Source organism: Heterodontus francisci, chromosome 26 (genome assembly GCF_036365525.1).
Source record: "Heterodontus francisci isolate sHetFra1 chromosome 26, sHetFra1.hap1, whole genome shotgun sequence".
In the NCBI taxonomy this organism is placed as follows: domain Eukaryota; kingdom Metazoa; phylum Chordata; class Chondrichthyes; order Heterodontiformes; family Heterodontidae; genus Heterodontus; species Heterodontus francisci.
In genome coordinates this window covers 18,710,091-18,730,639 of record NC_090396.1, presented here as the reverse complement: position 1 = coordinate 18,730,639, position 20,549 = coordinate 18,710,091, and the positions used below count along the sequence as shown (strand labels likewise).

Below are 20,549 nucleotides of genomic sequence, written 5' to 3'. Positions count from 1 at the left end.
TGGGCCAGGAAGTTATCCATGGCCAGATGAGGTCCCTGTCACTGTTGCACTGCATCTGGAGTTATAGCTCCAAGTGCTGCTCCCAGCTCTGGAGGAAATGGCACAACATACACAAGCTGGGGAAAAGCATAATGAATAGAATCAGGCCTGTGAGGGAGCTGGGGACAGAGGAACAAAAGTTACAACTGGGATGCACCTCTTCTTATAGTTGCACTTACTACATTTAGAACACGCAGTGAAAGGAACTCTCAGAACTCTGTGGTCTAGTCAACTGAGGTGGTATCTTGCAGTTCTCCATTTGATTGTCGGTGTGCACTCCAACTGGAAACTCTCAATTCTCCAGCCAGAGTCAGATTGTCATTTTCAATGGCAAATATACAGCATTTTGGCAGTTTAGTGTGTGCCAGCTACTCAAAACCATGAATCATTTACATCAAGCTGGTGTTCAAAAATCCACCACTCGTCATAAAACTATTTCCCCTATTCAGTTGCGAAGCACGGCTGATTCTAATAGCATAGCATTTGTGGTCATATGACCCACAACGTATGGTACATAGGTCAGTAAGATGTTCTACTTGCCCCAGTCACCCAGAGGTTCTGCTGAAACAATCAAATGTCATGCCTTTGGTATAAATTGCACAGAATTCACAACACGCAGACAGGCCATTCAGCCCAACCAGTTATTTATCCTCCACAAGCAGTCATGCTAATCTCACATCCATCCTGTTTGCATAACCCGGTATAGCAGAACATTTCTGACTGAGCTGGTTCACTATACACTGTAGCAGTTTGGCTTTAAAAAGGCATACGGGATCCCGGGCTTTATAAATAAAGGTGCAGAGAGTACAAAAACAAGGAAGTTATCATGAACGTTTATAAAACACTGGTTTGGCCTCAACTGGAGTTGTGTGTTCAATTCTGGACATTGCACTTTAGGAAGGATGTGAAGGCTTTAGAGACAGTGCAGAAAAGGTTTACAAGAATGGGATAAGGGACTTCAGTTACGAGGTTAGACTGGAGAAGGTGGGACTGTTTTTCTTACAGATGATTTACAGGAGATTTGATAGAGGTCTTCAAAATCATGAGGGGTCTAGACAGAGTATATAGGCTGATACTGTTCCTGTTGGTGGAAGAGTGGAGAACCAGAAAACACTGATTTAAGGTGAATGGCAAAAAAGCAACAGTGATAAGAAGAAAAACATTTTTACAGTGAGCGGTTAGGATCTGGAATGCATTCCTCGAGAGTGTGAAGGCAGATTCAATCATGGCTTTCAAAAGTGAATTGGATAAGCACTTGGAGAAAAAAATTGCTGGGAAAGTGTGGGGGCGTGGGACTAGCTGATCTGCTCTTGTAGAGAGTTGGCATGGACACATCGGGCTGAACAGCCTCCTCCTGTGCTATAACCATTCCACAATAATATGAAACCAACTCTGGAGGAAAGCCAACGATACCAGTAATGGTGTCACTGTTCCTGCTACAAGTAAACAAACCACTGCCACAGATCTCCTTGCAATCCAGTCCCTTACCTGCAGGATAATGTCGTACAGTCGGATCAAGTCTTGCGGCCGCAGCACGCGTTTCCCCTCGTCTTGCATTGGCTCGCTCAGTTGCTTCTGCAAGGCTTCAGCCATAGCAACATTGCGTTTTATCGCCGTGGAAAGCTTAATGTACGTAAGGTAGCTGTGTGGGTGTAAGCAATAATGAGTACATGATGAACTGTAGCCTACAAAATCTCTTTCAAACTTCTTTATTTTAATAAAGAATGTGTTTAAAATGTTAAAAAGGATTCGATACAGTAGATACAGAGAAACTATTTCCTCAGGTGGGACCATTGGAGCTTTCAAGACAGAGGGGCAAGATATTTATAGTTTAAGGGTATCAAGAAATATGGATAAAAGCAAGTAGATGGAATTAAGATACAGATCAACCATGATCTAACTGAATGGCTGAATAGGCCCAAGGGTCTCCTGTTCCTAAAGAAAACATTACTTATTAAATCTCAACTCACTGCAAGATCGTCCCTCCAAACTGTATTCCATCTTGCAATGACTTACTATTGTGTTGGATGAAAATTTATTGTTTCTGGATTACCAGAGAACAACCAGCTGGAGGATTAAGCGGACTATCACAAATGCAAATGTTCTTGTGGAGTACAATCCTGCAGGGAATTTTATTTTGGGATTGGTTGCTAGGGGTGCACCAGCATTATGTGCTCATTTCCATCATCTTTTGCTACCATCCTGAAGATATCTTTACATCATCCCCTCAATCGTTTCCCCAGTGGTTCAATAAAGGTGCCAACTCGAGATCTGGGCATTTTCTCCCAGAAGGCAGGTATTGCAGAGGTGATCTTACGGATGGAGATAAAATAGTAAGTGGCACGGAAAATTAAACTGTGTGAGTAGGACAAAGGGACAGGTTCAAACAAATAAAAGGAAACTTAGAACTGAAGTTCAACACTTAGATAGAACTTATGGGCAGAGTGGTGCAAAGGAAAACCCTGAAATTATTTAAAAAGTAACAGATATAACAGTGGGTTAGATGAATTAAGTTCAGTTGAATGCTTCCACTTCTCCAAGAAACTTGTGACCTTGTTAGGCAATGTTTCCAGAAATGCCTAGCGTTCTCCAGCAGCCATTCTTTACGAGCCTAGATAGCACGTGCTAGCAGGCTACTGAACTGCATGGGCATCACAGCCAGGCCGAGCTGATTCCACCCCCACCCTTCATTTGGACACAAACAAGCCTTGTTGAGCTTGTTAGTCTGTATGACTCAGCTGCTCACTGCCTTAACCAGCTAAGCCTTTGGGCAAGCTTCTCTTTGCATTAAGAGTAGGTCACATACCTGTGGAGATATTGCAGGGTGGACACCTTCCCCGAATCAGGTTCCAGAGAACGATCCCGCTGCTTCTGCACCTGAATAAACAGCAGAAAAACTGTCAGCAATGCTACGACTGACTTTACTGCCCTCCGACTTAAATGGTACGCCATCCTCTTGCATGTCCCTTATAGTCCACCACAAATTGCACCCTCCCCACCCCCCTGACTCAGACTACCTACACCCATGCTTCCTGTATCTCTACAGAGCTGCTGGTTTCACTTCATTCATCTATCACCAAAATACTCAAAAATGCAACACAGAGATCAAAATTGTCACCCAACCTATCCGTCCCAGCCCACAGACACTGAATCCTTGCTACGTATGGTTCGAAAGGTCCAGCATCTTCGCCAGCTGACCATTATTCAAATATGAGATACAGGAGGCTATTCAACTGCAGCATGTATCATAACCTTCTGTTGTGATTAAGAGCAGGAATCCCATTGATTTCCCTCTCCTTGATCCAAAGGCACCAAGATCAATTCTAGCACTTGTACGATGACCAGATCAAAACTGAACTCAAAATGTCTGCAAGTTAATGGGAAGGCAATTTACTTTGTACACTGATCCCTGAGCCCTGTGTGGCAGAAATCCAAGTGATCCACACACCTTGGAAACTCCTGCTCTATTTCAAAGTTCAAATCTCAGCCCAGATGAGCACTGACTATGTGAACTCCATGTTTGAAACCCTCCAATCAGATTTCTGCTCCCATCACAGTACCGAAACTGCTCTCAAAGTTACAAATGATATCCTATGCGACTGTGACCAAAGTAAACTTTCCCTCCTCATCCTCTCCACCTGCCTGCAGCCTTTGTCATGGCTTACCACACAATCCCCCTCCAACACCTCTTCACTGTCATCCAGCTGGGTGGGACTGCACTCGCCTGGTTCCATTCTTACCTATCTAATCTTAACCAGAGAAAATCCCTACCAGGGATCTATCCTTGGCCCCCTCCTATTGCACATCAACATGTTGTTCCTTGGCAACATAGTCAGATTTTCACATGTACGCTGAAGACACCCAGCTCTACCTCACCACCACCTCTCTCAATACCTCCACTGTTGCTAAATTATCAGACCGCTTATCCGACATCCAGTACTAGATGAGCAGAAATTTCCTCCAATTAAATATTGGGAAGATTGAAGCCATTATTTTCAGCCCTCGTCCCAAACTCCATTCCCGAGCTACCAACTCCATCCATCTCCCTGACAACATTCTAAGACTAAACCGTCTGTTTGCAAATTGGTGTCAAATTTGACCCTGAATTGAGATTCTGACCTCTATTCGTACCATCACCAAGACTGCCTATTTCCACCTCCATAACATCGCGCAACTTCACCGTCTCAGCTCACCAAACCGTGACCTCTACCACCTAGAAGGACGAGGACAGCAGGTGCATGGGAACATCGCCACCTGCATGTTCCCCTCCTAGCCGCACACCATCCTGACTTGAAACTATATTGCCGTTCCTTCATGGTTGCTGGGTCAAAATCCTGGAACTCCCTTCCTAACAGCACTGTGGGTGTATCGACACCCAAGGACTGCAGCGGTTCAAGAAGGCAGATCACCACCACCTTCTCAAGGGCAATTAGGGGCAGGCAATAAACGTTGGCCGAGCCAGCGATGCCCACATCCCATGAACGAATACAAAAAAAAATGTGCTGCTGAAACCCTCATTCATACATTAGTTACCTCTAGATTTGACTATTCCCACACACTCCTGGCTGGTCTTCCCACATTCGGCACAGTGGCGCAGTGGTTAGCACCGCAGCCTCACAGCTCCAGCGACCCGGGTTCAATTCTGGGTACTGCCTGTGTGGAGTTTGCAAGTTCTCCCTGTGTCTGCGTGGGTTTCCTCCGGGTGCTCCGGTTTCCTCCCACATGCCAAAGACTTGCAGGTTGATAGGTTAATTGGCCATTATAAATTGCCCCTAGTATAGGTAGGTGGTAGGGAAATATAGGGACAGGTGGGGATGTGGTAGGAATATTGGATTAGTGTAGGATTAGTATAAATGGGTGGTTGATGGTCGGCACAGACTCAGTGGGCTGAAGGGCCTGTTTCAGTGCTGTATCTCTAATAATTCTACCCTCCGTAAACTTGAGATCATCCAAAAATCTGTTTCCCATGTCTGAACTCACACCAAGTCCTGTTCCCCCATCACCCCTGTGCTTGCTGACGTAAACTGGCTCCCAGTCAAACCGCATCTTGACTTTAAAATTATCACCCCTGTTTTCAAATCCCTCCATGGCCTCGCCCATCCTGATTTCTGCAATCTCCTCCCACAACCCGTTGAGGCAACTGCACATCTTTAATTCTGGTTTCTTGAGCATCCCCAATTTTAATTGCTCCAGCAATGGTGGCCGTGCCTCAGGTTGCCCCAGCCCCAAGCTCTGGAATACCTCTCCGCCTCTACCTTGCTTTCCTTCTTTAAGACGCTCTTTAAAATGCACGCCTTTGACCAAACTTTTGGTCGTCTGACCCAATATCTTCTTATGTGGCTTGGTGTCATATTTTATTTTATAATGCTCCGGTGAAGCGCCTTGGGACATTTTATTACGTTAAAGGCACTATATAAATATAATTAGTTGTTGATGTGAATTTTGTATATAGCCTTGGTCAGATCCCATCTGGAATACTGGGTTCAGTTTTGAGTACCACACCTCAGAAAGGACATGTTGACTTTGAAGTGGGTGCAACAGATTCACCAAAATAATACCTAGGTGGCTTGCTTTGACTATCGATGATTGAGGGGAGATCTGATTGAGGTGTTTAAAGGATTTAAGAGGATAGATACAGGGAAACTACTTCCTCTGGTGAGGGAATCAAGAACAAGAGGATATAATCTTAAATTAGAGCGAGTAGCAAAGTTTCAGGAGTAGAATCAGAAAGCATTTTTTCACACAAAGGGTAGTAGAAATCTGAACACTCTCCCTCAGAAGGTACTGGGGGTCAATTTGAGCTTTCAAGGCAGAGAGTGATAGATTTGTGTGGGTAAGGATATCAAAGGATACGAAGCAATGGTGGAAAAATGGAGTTGAGGTGCAGATCAACTATGATCTAACTGAATAGCCCCTTGAGGGGCTGAATGGCCTAATATTCTTATTTCACAGCTGAAAGTTATGCAAATACAGGACCCTCATCAGCTTTTACTGCATTTCTCCCACAGCTTCACTCTCGTACTTACCGGATCAAGTCTCAGCTCCTCACGGACTGCCTGGATGGCGTCACGGCACTCACTCAACAGGCTCTCATACAGTCGCTCTTTGGCCTCATCAGTTGTAGTCTGCAACACAAACCACATAGTTAGAACACAAACTGGGGTCATGTCCAGGGAACACTATGCCAAATTACACAAATGGAACTTATTTTATACTTGGTTGTGCTCAAGGATAGAGGGCCCTCCCATTTACTTGTAACCATTTAAATGCAACAGGCATTCCTAGATGCATGACAGATGAGGGGTTAAAGCTCCCACAACATTCAGTTGAATAGCATACCGACACTCACCACCCAATATCGTACGTGGCTGGGCACTTGGGGAAAAGTAGCAAGGTCAGCCTGCATGCACCGGTGGAAATGAATCACAAAGACAGAAGAGGAGAGAAAATTTATGGAGCTGATCCCAGTGTGTCAGACAAACTTGGAGCAGATATAGGAGGCTGTGCATTGCTAGAAAGAGCCCGTTTCAGCCAATCATGGTTAATGCATCTCTGAACACTTGAGGGGTTTTTAGGCAGAAAACCATGGCTTCACTTATTATATTCTCAACTGCTACAACACAGAAACTGACCATTCAGCTAAAGCTCGCACCAAAGTCTTTCTCCATGAACCTCATCAAATCCTGCTCACTCGCCTTCCCTTCAATATTCTACGTTTTTAAGCAAACATCTAACTCCCTTTTAGAAGAATTAATGGATCTTGGATCAGCAACAGTCTGTGGCAGAAAGTTTCAAGTAACTCTTCCACCCAGAATCCTTTTTTTGCCTGTTACCATCTCACTGACCAGTGAAAACAATCCATCACAATTTAGATCACCATTTTCTTGCAGGATTCTGGTCCCAGAGCATCACAGGACACCATCCCAATTAAAAGATTGGGGAGGCGGTGGCATAGTGGTATTGTCACTGGACTAGTAAGCCAGAGACCAGGGTATTTCTCTGGGGACATGGGTTCAAATCCCACCACAGCAGAAAGTAGAATTTGAATTCAATTAATAAATCTGGAATTAAAAGCTAGTCTAATGATGTCCATGAAACCATTGTCGATTGTTGTAAAAACCCATCTGGTTCATTAATGTCCTTTAGGGAGGGAAATCTGCCGTCCTTACCTGGTCTGGCCTACATGTGACTCCAGACCCACAGCAATGCCCTCTGAAATGGCCTAGCAAGCCACTCAGTTGTATCTAACCGCTACGAAGTCAATAAAACAGAATGAAACTGGACGGACCACCCGACATCGATCTAGGCACCGGAAACGACAAAGGCAAACCCAACCCTGTTGACCCTGCAAAGTCCTCCTTACTAACATCTGGGGGCTTGTGCCAAAGTTGGGAGAGTTGTCCCACAGACTAGTCAAGCAACAGCCTGACATAGTCATACTCACGAAATCATACCTTACAGACAATGTCCCAGACACCGCCATCAGCATCCCCGGGCATGTCCTGTCCCACCAGCAGGACAGATCCAGCAGAGGTGATGGCACAGTGGTATACAGTCGGGAGGGGGCTGCCCTGGGAGTCCTTAACATCGATTCTGGACCCCATGAAGTCTCATGTCATCAGATCAAACATGGGCAAGGAAACCTCCTGCTGATTACCACCAACCGCCCTCTCTCTGCTGATGAATCAGTATTCCACCATGTTGAACAGCATTTGGAGGAAGCACTGAGGGTGGCAAGGGCGCAGAATGTACTCTAGGTGGGGGACTTCAACGTCTATCACCAAGAGTGGCTCAGTAGCATCACTACTTACCGAGCTGGCCGAGTCCTAAATGACATAGATGCGAGACTGGGTATGCGGTAGGTGGTGAGGGAACCAACAAGAGGGAAAAACATACTTGACCTCGTCCTCACCAATCTGCCTGCCACAGATGCATCTGTTCATGACAGTACTGGTAGGAGTGACCACTGCACAGTCCTTGTGGAGACAAAGTCCCGTCTTCACATTGAAGATACTCTCCATAGTGTTGTGTGGGACAGATTTCGAACAGATCCAGCAATGTAAAACTGGGCATCCATGAGGCGTAGTGGGCCAACAGCAACAGAATTGTACTCAACCACAATCTATAACCTCATGGCTCAGCATATTCCCCACTCTACCGTTACCAAGCCAGGAGGCCAAACCTGGTTCAATGAAGAGTGCAGGAGGGCATACCAGGAGCAGCACCAGGCATACCTCAAAATGAGGCGTCAACCTGGTGAAATTACAACACAGGACTACTTGCGTGCCAAACACCGTAAGCAGCATGCGATAGACAGAGCTGAGCAATCTCATAACCGAACGATTAGATCTAAGTTCTGCAGTCCTGTCACATTCAGCCGTGAATGGTAGTGGACAATTAAACAACTAACTGGAGGAAGTGGCTCCACAAATATCCCCATCCTCAAATGATGGGGGAGCCCAGCACATCAGTGCAAAAGATAAGGTTGACGCATTTGCAACAATCTTCAGCCAGAATTGCCAAGTTGATGATCCATCTCGACCTCCTCCTGAAGTCCCCAGCATCACAGATGCCAGATTTGAGTCAATTCGATTCACTCCGCATGATATCAAAAAATTACTGAAGGCACTGGATACTGCAGAAGCTATGGGCCCCAGACAATATTCCTGCAACAGTACTGAAGACCTGTGCTCCAGAACTTGTCACGCCCCCAGACAAGCTGGTCCAGTAGTTACAACATTGGCATCTGCCCGGCAATGTGGAATATTGCCCAGATATGTCCTGTCCACAAAAAGCAGGACAAGTCCACTCTCAATCATCAGTAAAGTGATGGAAGGTGTCATCGACAGTGCTATCAAGTGGCACTTGCTTAGCAATAACCTTCTCAGCGACACTCAGTTTGGGTTCCTCCAGGGACACTCAGCTCCTGATCTCATTACAGCCTTGGTTCAAACATGGACAAAACAGCTGAACTCAAGAGGTGAGGTGAGCGTGACTGCCCTTGACATCAAGGCAGCATCTGACGGTGTATGGCATCAAGGAGCCCGAGCAAAACTGAAGTCAATGGGAATCAGGGGGAAAACACTTCGTTGGTTGGAGGCCTACCTAGTGCAAAAGAAGACAGTTGTGGTTGTTGGAGGTTAATCATCTCAATCCTAGGACATCATTGCAGGAGTTCCTCAGGGTAGCGTCCTAGGCCCAACCAGCTTCAGTTGCTTCATCAACGACCTTCCTTCAATCATAAAGTCAGAAGTGGGGATGTTTGCTGATGATTGCACAATGTTCAGCACCATTCGAGACTCCTCAGATACTGAAGCAGTCAGTGTAGAAATGAACCAAGATCTGGCCAACATCCATTCTTGGGCTGATAAGTGGCAAGTAACATTCTTGACCAGAAACTGAACTGGAGTAGCCATATAAATTCCGTGGCTACAAGAGCAGGTCAGAGGCTAGGAATCCTGCGGTGAGCAACTCACCTCCTGACTCTCCAAAGCCTGTCCACCATCTACAAGGCACAAGTCAGGAGTGTGATGGAATACTCTCCACTTGTCTGGATGGGTGCAGTTGCAACAACACTCAAGAAGCTCGACACCATCCAGGACAAAGCAGCCTGCTTGATTGTTTGTGGATGGGGTGCCATTCACTCCCTCCACTACCGATGCACAGTGGTAGCAATGTGTACCACCTACAAGATGCACTGCAGCAAAGCATCAAATTTCTTTAGACAGCACCTTCCAAACCCATGACCTCTACCAACTAGAAGGACAAGGGCAGCAGATGCATGGGAACACCACCACTGCAAGTTCCCCTCCAAGTCACACACCATCTTGACTTGGAACGGTATCGCCGTTCCTTCACTGTCGCTGGGTCAAAATCCCGGAACTCCCTTCCTAACAGTACCTCACATGGACTGCAGCAGTTCAAGAAGGCAGCTCACCACCACCTTCTCAGGGGCAATTAGGGATGGGCAATAAATGCTGGCCTAGCCAGCGACGTCTACATCCCATGAATGAATAAAAAAAAATTAAGTTCAGACAAAAGCACTTCAGTTCAACTCATCCCATCCTCCAATGCTGCCAACTCTTCCATTGTCCTCTTACAGCATTTATCTGCTCTGGCAGCCTATTCCTAATTGTACAACAGTGTGATCACAAAGAAATAAATCCAGCCATCAATCTCAAATTTGCCCCGTTAGAGGTGCTGCCTTTCAGATGAGACATTAAACTGAGGCCCTGTATGCCCTCTCAAGACATACAAGATCCCATGGCACTATTTTGAAGGACAGCGGGGAAATTCTCCAAGGTGTCCCGGCAATACTGATCCCTCAACCATCACCTAAAAAGAGAATCTGATTATTTATCGCATTGCTGTTTGTGGAGCCTTTGCAGCAACTGTCATGTTTTCCTGCAACAATAACCAGACTTCAAAAGTAATTCATTGGCTGTAAAGCTCTTTGGGTATTTAAAAGCACTACATAAACGCAAGTCTTTCTTAATCTGCTCAGCTGCCTCCTTGCCCTTCCCCTCCCTGACTTATATCATTCTGCGGCTTCCTTTCGATCACCTTGGCCCTCATTTATGCTCAGTACTTCGATTAGATCCACTTTTAGGGATCAAACAACTACTCACTCAATTATCCCATCTTTGCCCATTGCTTAGTGATTCTGTCACTGGCACTCTCTCATCAGGCCCTTCACAAATTACACATACTCAAAACTCTCCCACCCAAATACTATCTTGCAGGACAAAGTCTCACTCCCCAGTCCTTGCCAATCTTCACAGGATCTCATAGCCAAAGCATTGGCTTCAAATTCTTTACCTTAATTTACAAGTTTATCATCTCCTATCTCTGCATGCTCCTTCAGCCAGTACATGCCCTATACTCTTCCAATTTTGGCCTCCTTTCCATTCCTCCTCTGCTCCAGTTATCTCAGCCCTATGCTTCAACACTCTCCCTAAACCCTTGCTTATCTCCTTCGAAAAGGCTTCTTGAAGCCTAGCTCTTCAATCTTAACTTTGGGTCATCCCTCACTCTTCTCCCATCATTGCTTGATGTTCTGTTATTTTCACTTCTGTGAAGCATGTTTTTGAGACATTATAAAAGGTCCTAGATGTGCAAATCACTGTCGATGTATCCCATATGGTTAATGCCTCCACAGCAGATTCTCAATTGTTTCCGGCTGTCATCTCCAAACACAAAACCAATTTAGCAACAGAAGCAAAATCTACAGTTTTGAGCAAAGGACCATTATAATTATACAGTGGAGCCACTCAGCAAGGCAAAGGACCCCAAAGCGCATGGAATCATATAATCCCCCTGTTCAATTATTAGACCATTACCAGCAATGAATCCCAAGGAGGGTGCTACATACTACACAATAAAACACCGTCTTGATAACAATACTTTCACCACTCATTTAATATCTGTCATAAAGACGGCCACTGATTGTTAGGTGTAAGGGCTATTGCGATAATCTGCTGGTACAGTTCAGCAGGTTTGTAAGCAGCCAAGTGCCCAACCCAAAGAAGGAGTGTTAAGTTTGCAACTGAATGCTGACTAGCCTGTTGCACTGGTTGAGAACCTGCCTGAAGGGTGTTGGTTATTTTAGTTCAGCTTGAGCTCAAACAAAAGGAAGTGATTACCCCCCCACCTGCCACCCTGTACAGTAAATATTGATCAACATTAGGATAACATCAGAAGTGTTAAATGAATATTTTTCGTCAGTATTTACAGTGGAGAAAGAAAATGTTGTCGAGGAGAATACGGAGATACAGACTACTAGGCTAGATGGGATTGAGGTTCACAAGGAGGAGGTGTTAGCAATTTTGGAAAGTGTGAAAATAGATAAGTCCCCTGGGCCAGATGGGATTTATCCTAGGATTCTCTGGGAAGCCAGGGAGGAGATTGCAGAGCCTTTGTCCTTGATTTTTATGTCGTCATTGTCGACAGGAATAGTGCCGGAAGACTGGAGGATAGCAAATGTTGTCCCCTTGTTCAAGAAGGGGAGTAGAGACAGCCCTGGTAATTATAGACCTGTGAGCCTTACTTCGATTGTGGGTAAAATGTTGGAAAAGGTTATAAGAGATAGGATTTATAATCATCTTGAAAAGAATAAGTTCATTAGCGATAGTCAGCACGGTTTTGTGAAGGGTAGGTCGTGCCTCACAAACCTTATTGAGCTTTTTGACAAGGTGACCAAACAGGTGGATGAGGCTAAAGCCGTGGATGTGGTCTATATGGATTTCAGTAAGGCGTTTGATAAAGTTCCCCACGGTAGGCTATTGCAGAAAATACAGAAGTATGGGATTGAAGGTGAATTAGTGCTTTGGATCAGAAGTTGGCTAGCTGAAAGACGACAGAGGGTGGTGGTTGATGGTAAATGTTCATCCTGGAGTATAGTTTCTAGTGGTGTACCGCAAGGATCTGTTTTGGGGCCACTGCTGTTTGTCATTTTTATAAATGACCTGGATGAGGGTGTAGAAGGGTGGGTTAGTAAATTTGCGGATGACACTAAGGTCGGTGGAGTTGTGGATAGTGCCGAAGGATGTTGTAGGTTACAGAGGGACATAGATAGGCTGCAGAGCTGGGCTGAGAGATGGCAAATGGAGTTTAATGCGGAAAAGTGTGAGGTGATTCACTTTGGAAGGAGTAACAGGAATGCAGAATACTTGGCTAATGGGAAGATTCTTGGTAGTGTAGATGAGCAGAGATCTTGGTGTCCAGGTACATAAATCCCTGAAAGTTGCCACCCAGGTTAATAGAGCTGTTAAGAAGGCATATGGTGTGTTAGCTTTTATTAGTAGGGGGATCGAGTTTAGGAGCCATGAGGTCATGCTGCAGCTGTACAGAACTCTGGTGCGGCCGCACCTGGAGTATTGCGTGCAGTTCTGGTCACCGCATTATAGGAAGGATGTGGAAGCTTTGGAAAAGGTGCAGAGGAGATTTACTAGGATGTTGCCTGGTATGGAGGGAAGGTCTTACGAGGAAAGGCTGAGGGACTTGAGGTTGTTTTCGTTAGAGAGGAGGAGGGGAAGGGGTGACTTTTTAATAGAGACATATAAGATAATCAGAGGGTTGGACAGGGTGGATAGTGAGAGTCTTTTTCCTCGGATGGTGATGGCAAACACGAGGGGACATAGCTTTAAGTTGAGGGGTGATAGATATAGGACAGATGTCAGAGGTAGTTTCTTTACAGAGAGAGTAGTAGGGGCGTGGAATGCCCTGCCTGCAACAGTAGTAGACTCGCCAACTTTAAGGGCATTTAAGTGGTCATTGGATAGACATATGGATGAAAATGGAATAGTGTAGGTCAGATGGTTTCACAGGTCGGCGCAACATCGAGGGCTGAAGGGCCTGTACTGCGCTGTAATGTTCTATGTTCTAACTAGGGAAAGAGTAGAGTCCATCAGTGGCGATCTGTGTGAGGAGCTACAGGACCTGGGTGAGGTTTTAAATGATTACTTTACATCTGTGTTCACTATGGAGAAGCACGACGTAGGTGTAGAGATCAGGAAGGGGGATTGCGATATACTTGAACAAATTAGCATTGAAAGGGAGGAAGTATAAGCGGTTTTAACGGGCTTAAAAGTGGATAAATCCCCAGGCCCAGATGAGATGTAGCCCAGGCTGCTATGTGAGGCAAGGGAGGAGATAGTAGGGGCACTGACACAAATTTTCAAATCCTCTCTGGCCACAGGAGAGGTACCAGAGTACTGGAGGACAGCGAATGCGGTACCATTATTCAAGAAGGGTAGCAGGATAAACCAGGTAATTATAGGCCGGTGAGTCTAACATCAGTGGTTGGGAAACTATTGGAAAAAATTCTGAAAGACAGGATTAATCTCCCTTGGAGAGGCAGGGATTAATTACGGATCATCAGCATGGCTTTGTCAGGGGGAGATCGTGTCTAACAAACGTGATCGAATTTTGTGAGGAGGTGACTAGATGTGTAGATGAGGGTAAGGCGGTTGATGTAGTCTACATGGACTTCAGTAAGGCTTTTGATAAGGTCCTGCATGGGAGATTGGTTAAGAAGAGCCCATGGGATCCAGGGCAATTTGGATCCAAAATTGGCTTAGTGGCAGAAGGTGATGGTCGAGGGTTGTTTTTGCGAGTGGAAGCCTGTGACCAGTGGTGTACCACAGGGATCGGTGCTGGAGCCCTTGCTGTTTGTAGTGTACATTAATGATTTAATCATGAATATAGAAGGTATGATCAGTAAGTTCGCAGATGACAAAAATTGGTGGTGTTGTAAATAGTGAAGAGGAAAGCCTTCGATTACAGGATGATATAGATGGGCTGGTAAGATGGATGGAGCAGTGGCAAATGGAATTTAATCCTGAGAAGTGTGAGGTGATGCATTCTAGGAGGATTAACAAGGCAAGGAAATATACAATGGATGGTAGGACCCTAGGAAGTACAGAGGGTCAGAGGGACCTTGGTGTACTTGCCCACAGATCACTGAAGGCAGCAGCACAGGTAGAGAAGGTGGTTAGGAAGGCATATGGGATATTTGCTTTTATTAGCCAAGGCATAGAATACAAGAGCAGGGAGGTAATGATGGAGCTGTACAAAACGCTGGTTAGGCCACAACTGGAGTACAGGGTACAGTCTTGTCACCGCACTATAGGAAGGAGGTGATTGCACTGGAGAGGGTGCAGAGGAGATTCACCAGGATGTTGCCTGGGCTGGAGCATTTCAGCCATGAAGAGAGACTGGATAGGCTAGAGTTGTTTTCCTTAGAGCAGAGAAGGCTGAGGGGAGACCGGATTGAGGTATACAAAATTATGAGGGGCATTGATAGGATAGATAGGAAGTAACTTTTTCCCTTAGCGGAGGGGTCAATAACCAGGGGGCGTAGATTTAAAGTAAGGGGCATGAGGTTTAGAGGGGTTTTGAGGAAATGTTTTTTCACCCAGAGGTGGCGGTTGGAATCTGGAACACACTACTTGAAGCGGTGGTAGAGGCAGGAACACTCACAACATTTAAGTATTTTGATGAACACTTGTATGCTACGGCGTTTCAAGGCTACAGGCCAAGTGCTGGAAAAGGGGATGAGAATAGATAGGTGCTTGATGGCCGGCACAGACACGATGGTCCGAAGGGCCTGTTTCTGTGCTGTATAACTCTATGACTCTATTACAGATTATCGTAAAAGACCCATGTTTGCCTTCATGAAGGGAAACTTCAGTTAGACTGCAGAATTGGGTAGATAATTTTAAAGAAATAATTAAATAAATAAATCATTCCTTATGGATAAATTTTGGGAATCAATGGAACCAGGAATGGTGTCTGAGTGCTGGATAAGGGCAAATGTAGCACCAATTTATAAAAAAAGTGAAAAATGTACTTGGAAAGTAAAGGTGAGCCCAACTTCTGTTGCATGTAATATATTAGAGATCACCTTGGAAATAATTAAGCAAATGGACTAGTGTCAGAATCCATCAGGTTTTATGATCAAGATTCATCATGCCTGATTAATTCATTGGGCTTCCACAATGAAATAACAGACCTGATGGACAAGGAGAACACGTGGGATGCCATATTTCAATTTATCGAACTGTTTGGCACGGGGTGGGGGGTGAGGAGTGGGAGGGAAAGAAAGGTCTTCTGAAATAAATCAGAAATCAGTTGGAACCCAGGAAAATAAGTTGAGATGTACACAGAGCTGCATCAACATGAAATAAGGACACAGGTGGGGTCTTTCCAGGATCAGTGGTGAGGAAGGGCCTGTTTCTGTGCTGCAAAACACTATGACTCTACGACATTGGAAGCAGAAGCAAAGCTTTTTAAGCTTGCTGACGATACAAAACTGGGCGACAAAGTTGTGGGGGGCGCGGAGGAGAAAGATGCAAAAAACATGAAAAATGTAATAAATACAGAAATGAGATACATTGGAAAGTTGGGCTAATTTCATTTCATGCTTTTATGTGCAAAATGAGAAGACTGGGGAAGGGGGCATGGAACATACAGCAGGAATATGCCATGAAGGTTCACCTGAAGCACTGGGGTTAATTCTGGTTACTACACTACACTGGGGACACCCAGATATTGGAGATGGCTGCTACATAACATTTGCCCACTTGCTCAAACAGCTGGGGAGATCGCCCAGTGCGTGGGCCAACAATTATCCTTCAACCAACACCTCAAAAAAAAACAAATTAATTGACCATTTCTCTCATTGTTGCCTGTGGGATTTTGCTGTGCACAAACCGGTTGCCACATTTGCCTACAAACAAGTGACTGCACTTTAAACCAGTAGTGAATCACTTTGGGGCATCCTGAGGATGTGAAAGACACTATAATAAATGCAAATTCTTTCAAAGTCACTGTACAACATTAATTTTCTATTTGAATCTTACAAAACCTGCAGATGCAGGAAATCTGAAATAAAAACAGAAAATATTGGAAATACTCAGCAGGTCAAACAGGATCTTTGGAGAGAGAAACAGAGGTAACAATTCAGGTCAATGACCTTTCGTTAGAACTTAATTTCCATCTGAAGTGACATAGCTAGGGCAATCATAGCTAATCAATCAGTGATAGGCAACAAATGCCAGCTTGCCAGCAATGCCCATATCCTGAGAATTTATTTTTAAATTTTAAGATAGTTCCTATTAAAACAACTAGGACAAAGGAATGCGAACGCTGGATCAAACATGAATATCGCAACAATAACTTCTCGTAATGGGTGATAGCTCGAATGTTTCAATGACTACTCCAGTAATGTACTCTAGGTTTGGCTCAAAAAAGGTTCCACAGGCCATCCTCATACTTGTGCCCCCTAATACTTGAAGTTTCACCAGAGGTGAACAGATCATCTTTGCCAATTTCCTTCATATAAACACCAATTTGCCTTTATTACATAGTAAAAACATCCTGAGGCACATCACAGGAGTGTTATCAGGCACAATTTGGCATCTAAATAGAGGTTTTAGGACAGATACCTTATCGGTCCACATAACTTAGTTTTAATCAACACTGGTTTGTTCACTTAGGCTCTTAGGATTTCTACTGTATGGTGTTGTTTATAAATCAGAAAAAAAAATTGCATTTAAATAGCCCTTTTCACAACCACAGGATGACTAATGGTGCTTTACAACCAATGAAGTACTTTTGAAGTGTAGCCACTGTTGTAGGAAACGTGGCACCCAATTTGCGCACAGCAATGTGATAATGACCAGATAATCTATTTTAGTGATGTTGATTAAGGAATAAATATTGGCCAGGGAACTGGGGATAGCGTGGCATGAATGTGACTAGTCACTTAACAGCCCAAACCTCAATGTTGTCCAAGTCTTGCTGCATGTGGGATTGACTGCTTCAGTATCTGTGGAGTTGCAAATGGTACTGAACACTGTGCAATCAAACATCCCCACTTCTGACCTTATGATGGAGGGAAGAACATTGATGAAGCAGCTAAAGATGGTTGGGCAGAGTGCACTACCCTGAGGAACTCCTGCATCCATTTCCTGGGCTTAGATGTTTAGTCTTTAACAACCACACATTTCCTTTGTGCTAGTTAAGACTCCAATCAGTGGAGAGTTTTCGCCAATTCCCATTGACTTCCATTTGGCTTGGGCTCCTTGATGCCATACTCGGTCAAATGCTGTCTTGATGTCAAGGGCAGTAACTCTCACATCACCTTTTGAATTCAGTTCTTTTGTCCATGCTCGGACCAAGGGTGTAATCAGGTACGGAGCAGAGTGGCACTGGTGGAATCCAAACTGAGCATTGGTGAGCCGGTTATTGCTAAGTGCTGCTTGAGAGGACTGTTGATGACACCTTCTGACACTTTGATGATGATCAAGAGTAGACTGAAGGGACAATAATTGGCTGGATTGGATTTATCCTGCTTTGTGTGGACTTGGACACACCTGGGCAATTTTCCACATTGTCAGGTAGATGCCAAAGTTGAAGCTGTACTGAAACAGCTTGGCTAGGGGTGCGGCTAGTTCCGGAGCACAAGTCTTCAGTACCATTCTCGGAATGATATCAGGGCCTAGCCTTTGCAGTATCAAGTGCCTTTAACCGTTTCTTGATATCATGTGGAGTGAATTGGATTGGCATCTGTGATGCTGGGGACCTCAGGAGGGGGCCACTTGGCACTTCTGGCTGAAGGTAGATGCAAATGCTTCAGCCTTGCTTTTGCACTGATGTGCTGAGCTCGCCCATTGTTGAGGATGGGATATTTGTGCAGCCACCTCCTCCGTTTAGTTGTTTATTTGTGCACCGCCATTTACGACTGGACGTGGCAGGACTGCAGAGCTTAGATCTAATCAGTTGGTTGTGGTATCACTTAGCTCTATCGCATGCTGCTTCCGCTGTTTAGCATGCATGTAGACATGTTGCTTCTCTGGGTTGGCACCTCATTTTTAGGTTTGCCTGGTGCTGCTCCTGGCATGCTCTCCTGCACTCCTCATTGCATCAGGTTTGATCCCCTGGTTTGATGGTAATGGTAGAGGGAGGGTATGCCAAGCCATGGGATTACATATTGTGATTAAATACAATTTAGATTTTTTTTTTTTGAGATACAGCACTGAAACAGGCCCTTCGGCCCACCGAGTCTGTGCCGACCATTAACCACCCATTTATACTAATCCTACACTAATCCCATATTTCTACCACATCCTCACCTGTCCCTATATTCCCCTACCACCTACCTATACTAGGGGCAATTTATAATGGCCAATTTACCTATCAACCTGCAATTCTGCTGCTGGCCTACAGCACCTCATGGATGCCTAGTTCTGAGCTGATAGACCTGTTCTGCTCTGGAAAGCGTAAAGTTGAAGATATCACATTTGCTTCCAGGCTGTGCGCTTCACAGAACTGTCATTCCTGCAGTATTAATCCAAAGGTAAGCAGTCAGAATTTGATTCCTTTCATCCATATCTTTAATTTGGGACAGATTGATCTTCAGAGTGACATTTAGTGCTAGATCTGTATAGCACAGAATTAACCTGCTCGGGGCCACAGCAGCATTCTTATACCCCATGTAAAAATAGCACTCTAGACACTTTTCAACTTGACCACAGTGAATATTCAGACTGGGGTTTCCAAGCAATGCACCTCAATTAGTGCAGCATAAGTGCCATAAACGCACCGCACCCTCGTGTGAATGTCAGCAGGATTGCAATGAGTCACTGGAACCCTCCCGAGAAAGCACAGGAACCTAGAATCTTACAAACAACAAATATAGGAATGGTCAATGTAAACAGGGGACAGATTTTGCTGTTTATTATTACATATACTCATGTTACTGTCAGCAACTGCCATTTACATTATGGGGTTGGTAACTGAAGATTCATGAGCATGATGTTCCTCTACAGTTATTTTATTCTTCTATGTTAATAAATACTTCTCTGTGTTGAGAACTACATTTTGGATTCTGGCACATTAAAGAAAAACTTACATTATGTGGCACTTTTTATGGCTTCAGGAGGTCCCAAAGTGCTTTACAGCCAATGAAGTACTTTTGAAGTGTAGTCACTGTTGTAATGTAGGGAATGTGACAACCAATGTGTGCACAGCAAGCTCCCACAAACAACAATGTAATAATGACAAGATAATTTGTTTTTGTGATGTTGATTGAGGAGCATGGATTACAGTTCTAGTGATCTGCCCCCAAGTCTCCAATACTCTGAAAGCAGCCAAACGATGAATCATCCTTCAATGCTCTTCTTTCCTGTGAGGTAGAACCTAAACATCACTCAGCATCTTCTCATCCTAGTTCAGCTGATATTGGTGCCTCGGCACATGGGACAATGGCAGTGGAGAGTCAGATACCAAACAGGTGCCGAAAAGGCTGGCACCAGCAGATACTGCAAGTTTCTTTTGTTGTGGCACAGCTAGAGTCAGCAGAGCTTTGGAAGGAAACAAGTTGTGTTTAGATAACACCTTTTGCATCCTCAGGACATCCAAAGGTGCTTCACAGACAACCAATTTTGAAGCATAGTCAAGGCTGGAATGTAGATTAGTTTGGGAGAGAACTGAGCCAGAACAGCCTTGCACTTCCCATTTAGAACAGGCTGGTCAATAAAACACAACTCCACAAAATGGAATAACCAGTAGCAGGTAGTGAATTAAAGGTGGCAGTCACCAGAAAGCATAAACAGATGGGTCAAATTTCAGTTTTGTAGGTTTATGAGATTATTCAAAGCCAGAGATTACACGACATTCACAGGTTTCTTTCACTCTATTTATTCTGTGGCTGGTTCAACCTAATCTTTCGTGGTTCAGGCATGGACAGCCATTTGTTGACATACGCCTCAGTTTCTCTCATTTGGTGAGTGCGGCTGACCTCATGAAGCAGCAAGGTGAGATTTAGCACTTGCGGCAGGAAAAGCAATCCCACAGAAGGTGAAAACCATACTTGAAACAGAATATGGTACTTATCCCCATATCATCTTTTAAATTATCGATAGTCAGCATGGTTTTGTGACGGGTAGGTCGTGCCTCACAAACCTTATTGAGTTTTTCGAGAAGGTGACCAAACAGGTGGATGAGGG

The 20,549-nt window shown here is 44.7% G+C and overlaps 1 protein-coding gene across 2 annotated transcripts in view; it reads right to left on the bottom strand.

Annotated features, from left to right (window-relative positions):
- srp68 (signal recognition particle 68) overlaps window positions 1-20,549 on the bottom strand; it is a 78,426-nt gene that overhangs the window by 18,823 nt on the left and 39,054 nt on the right. For both annotated transcript variants that reach the window (XM_068057864.1, XM_068057863.1), the window contains exons 9-11: window positions 6,066-6,164; window positions 2,846-2,916; window positions 1,528-1,681 (exon numbers count right to left, since the gene is read on the bottom strand). In XM_068057864.1, the coding sequence (XP_067913965.1) occupies window positions 1,528-1,681; window positions 2,846-2,916; window positions 6,066-6,164 (324 nt within the window). The remainder of the gene's footprint in view (window positions 1-1,527; window positions 1,682-2,845; window positions 2,917-6,065; window positions 6,165-20,549) is intronic.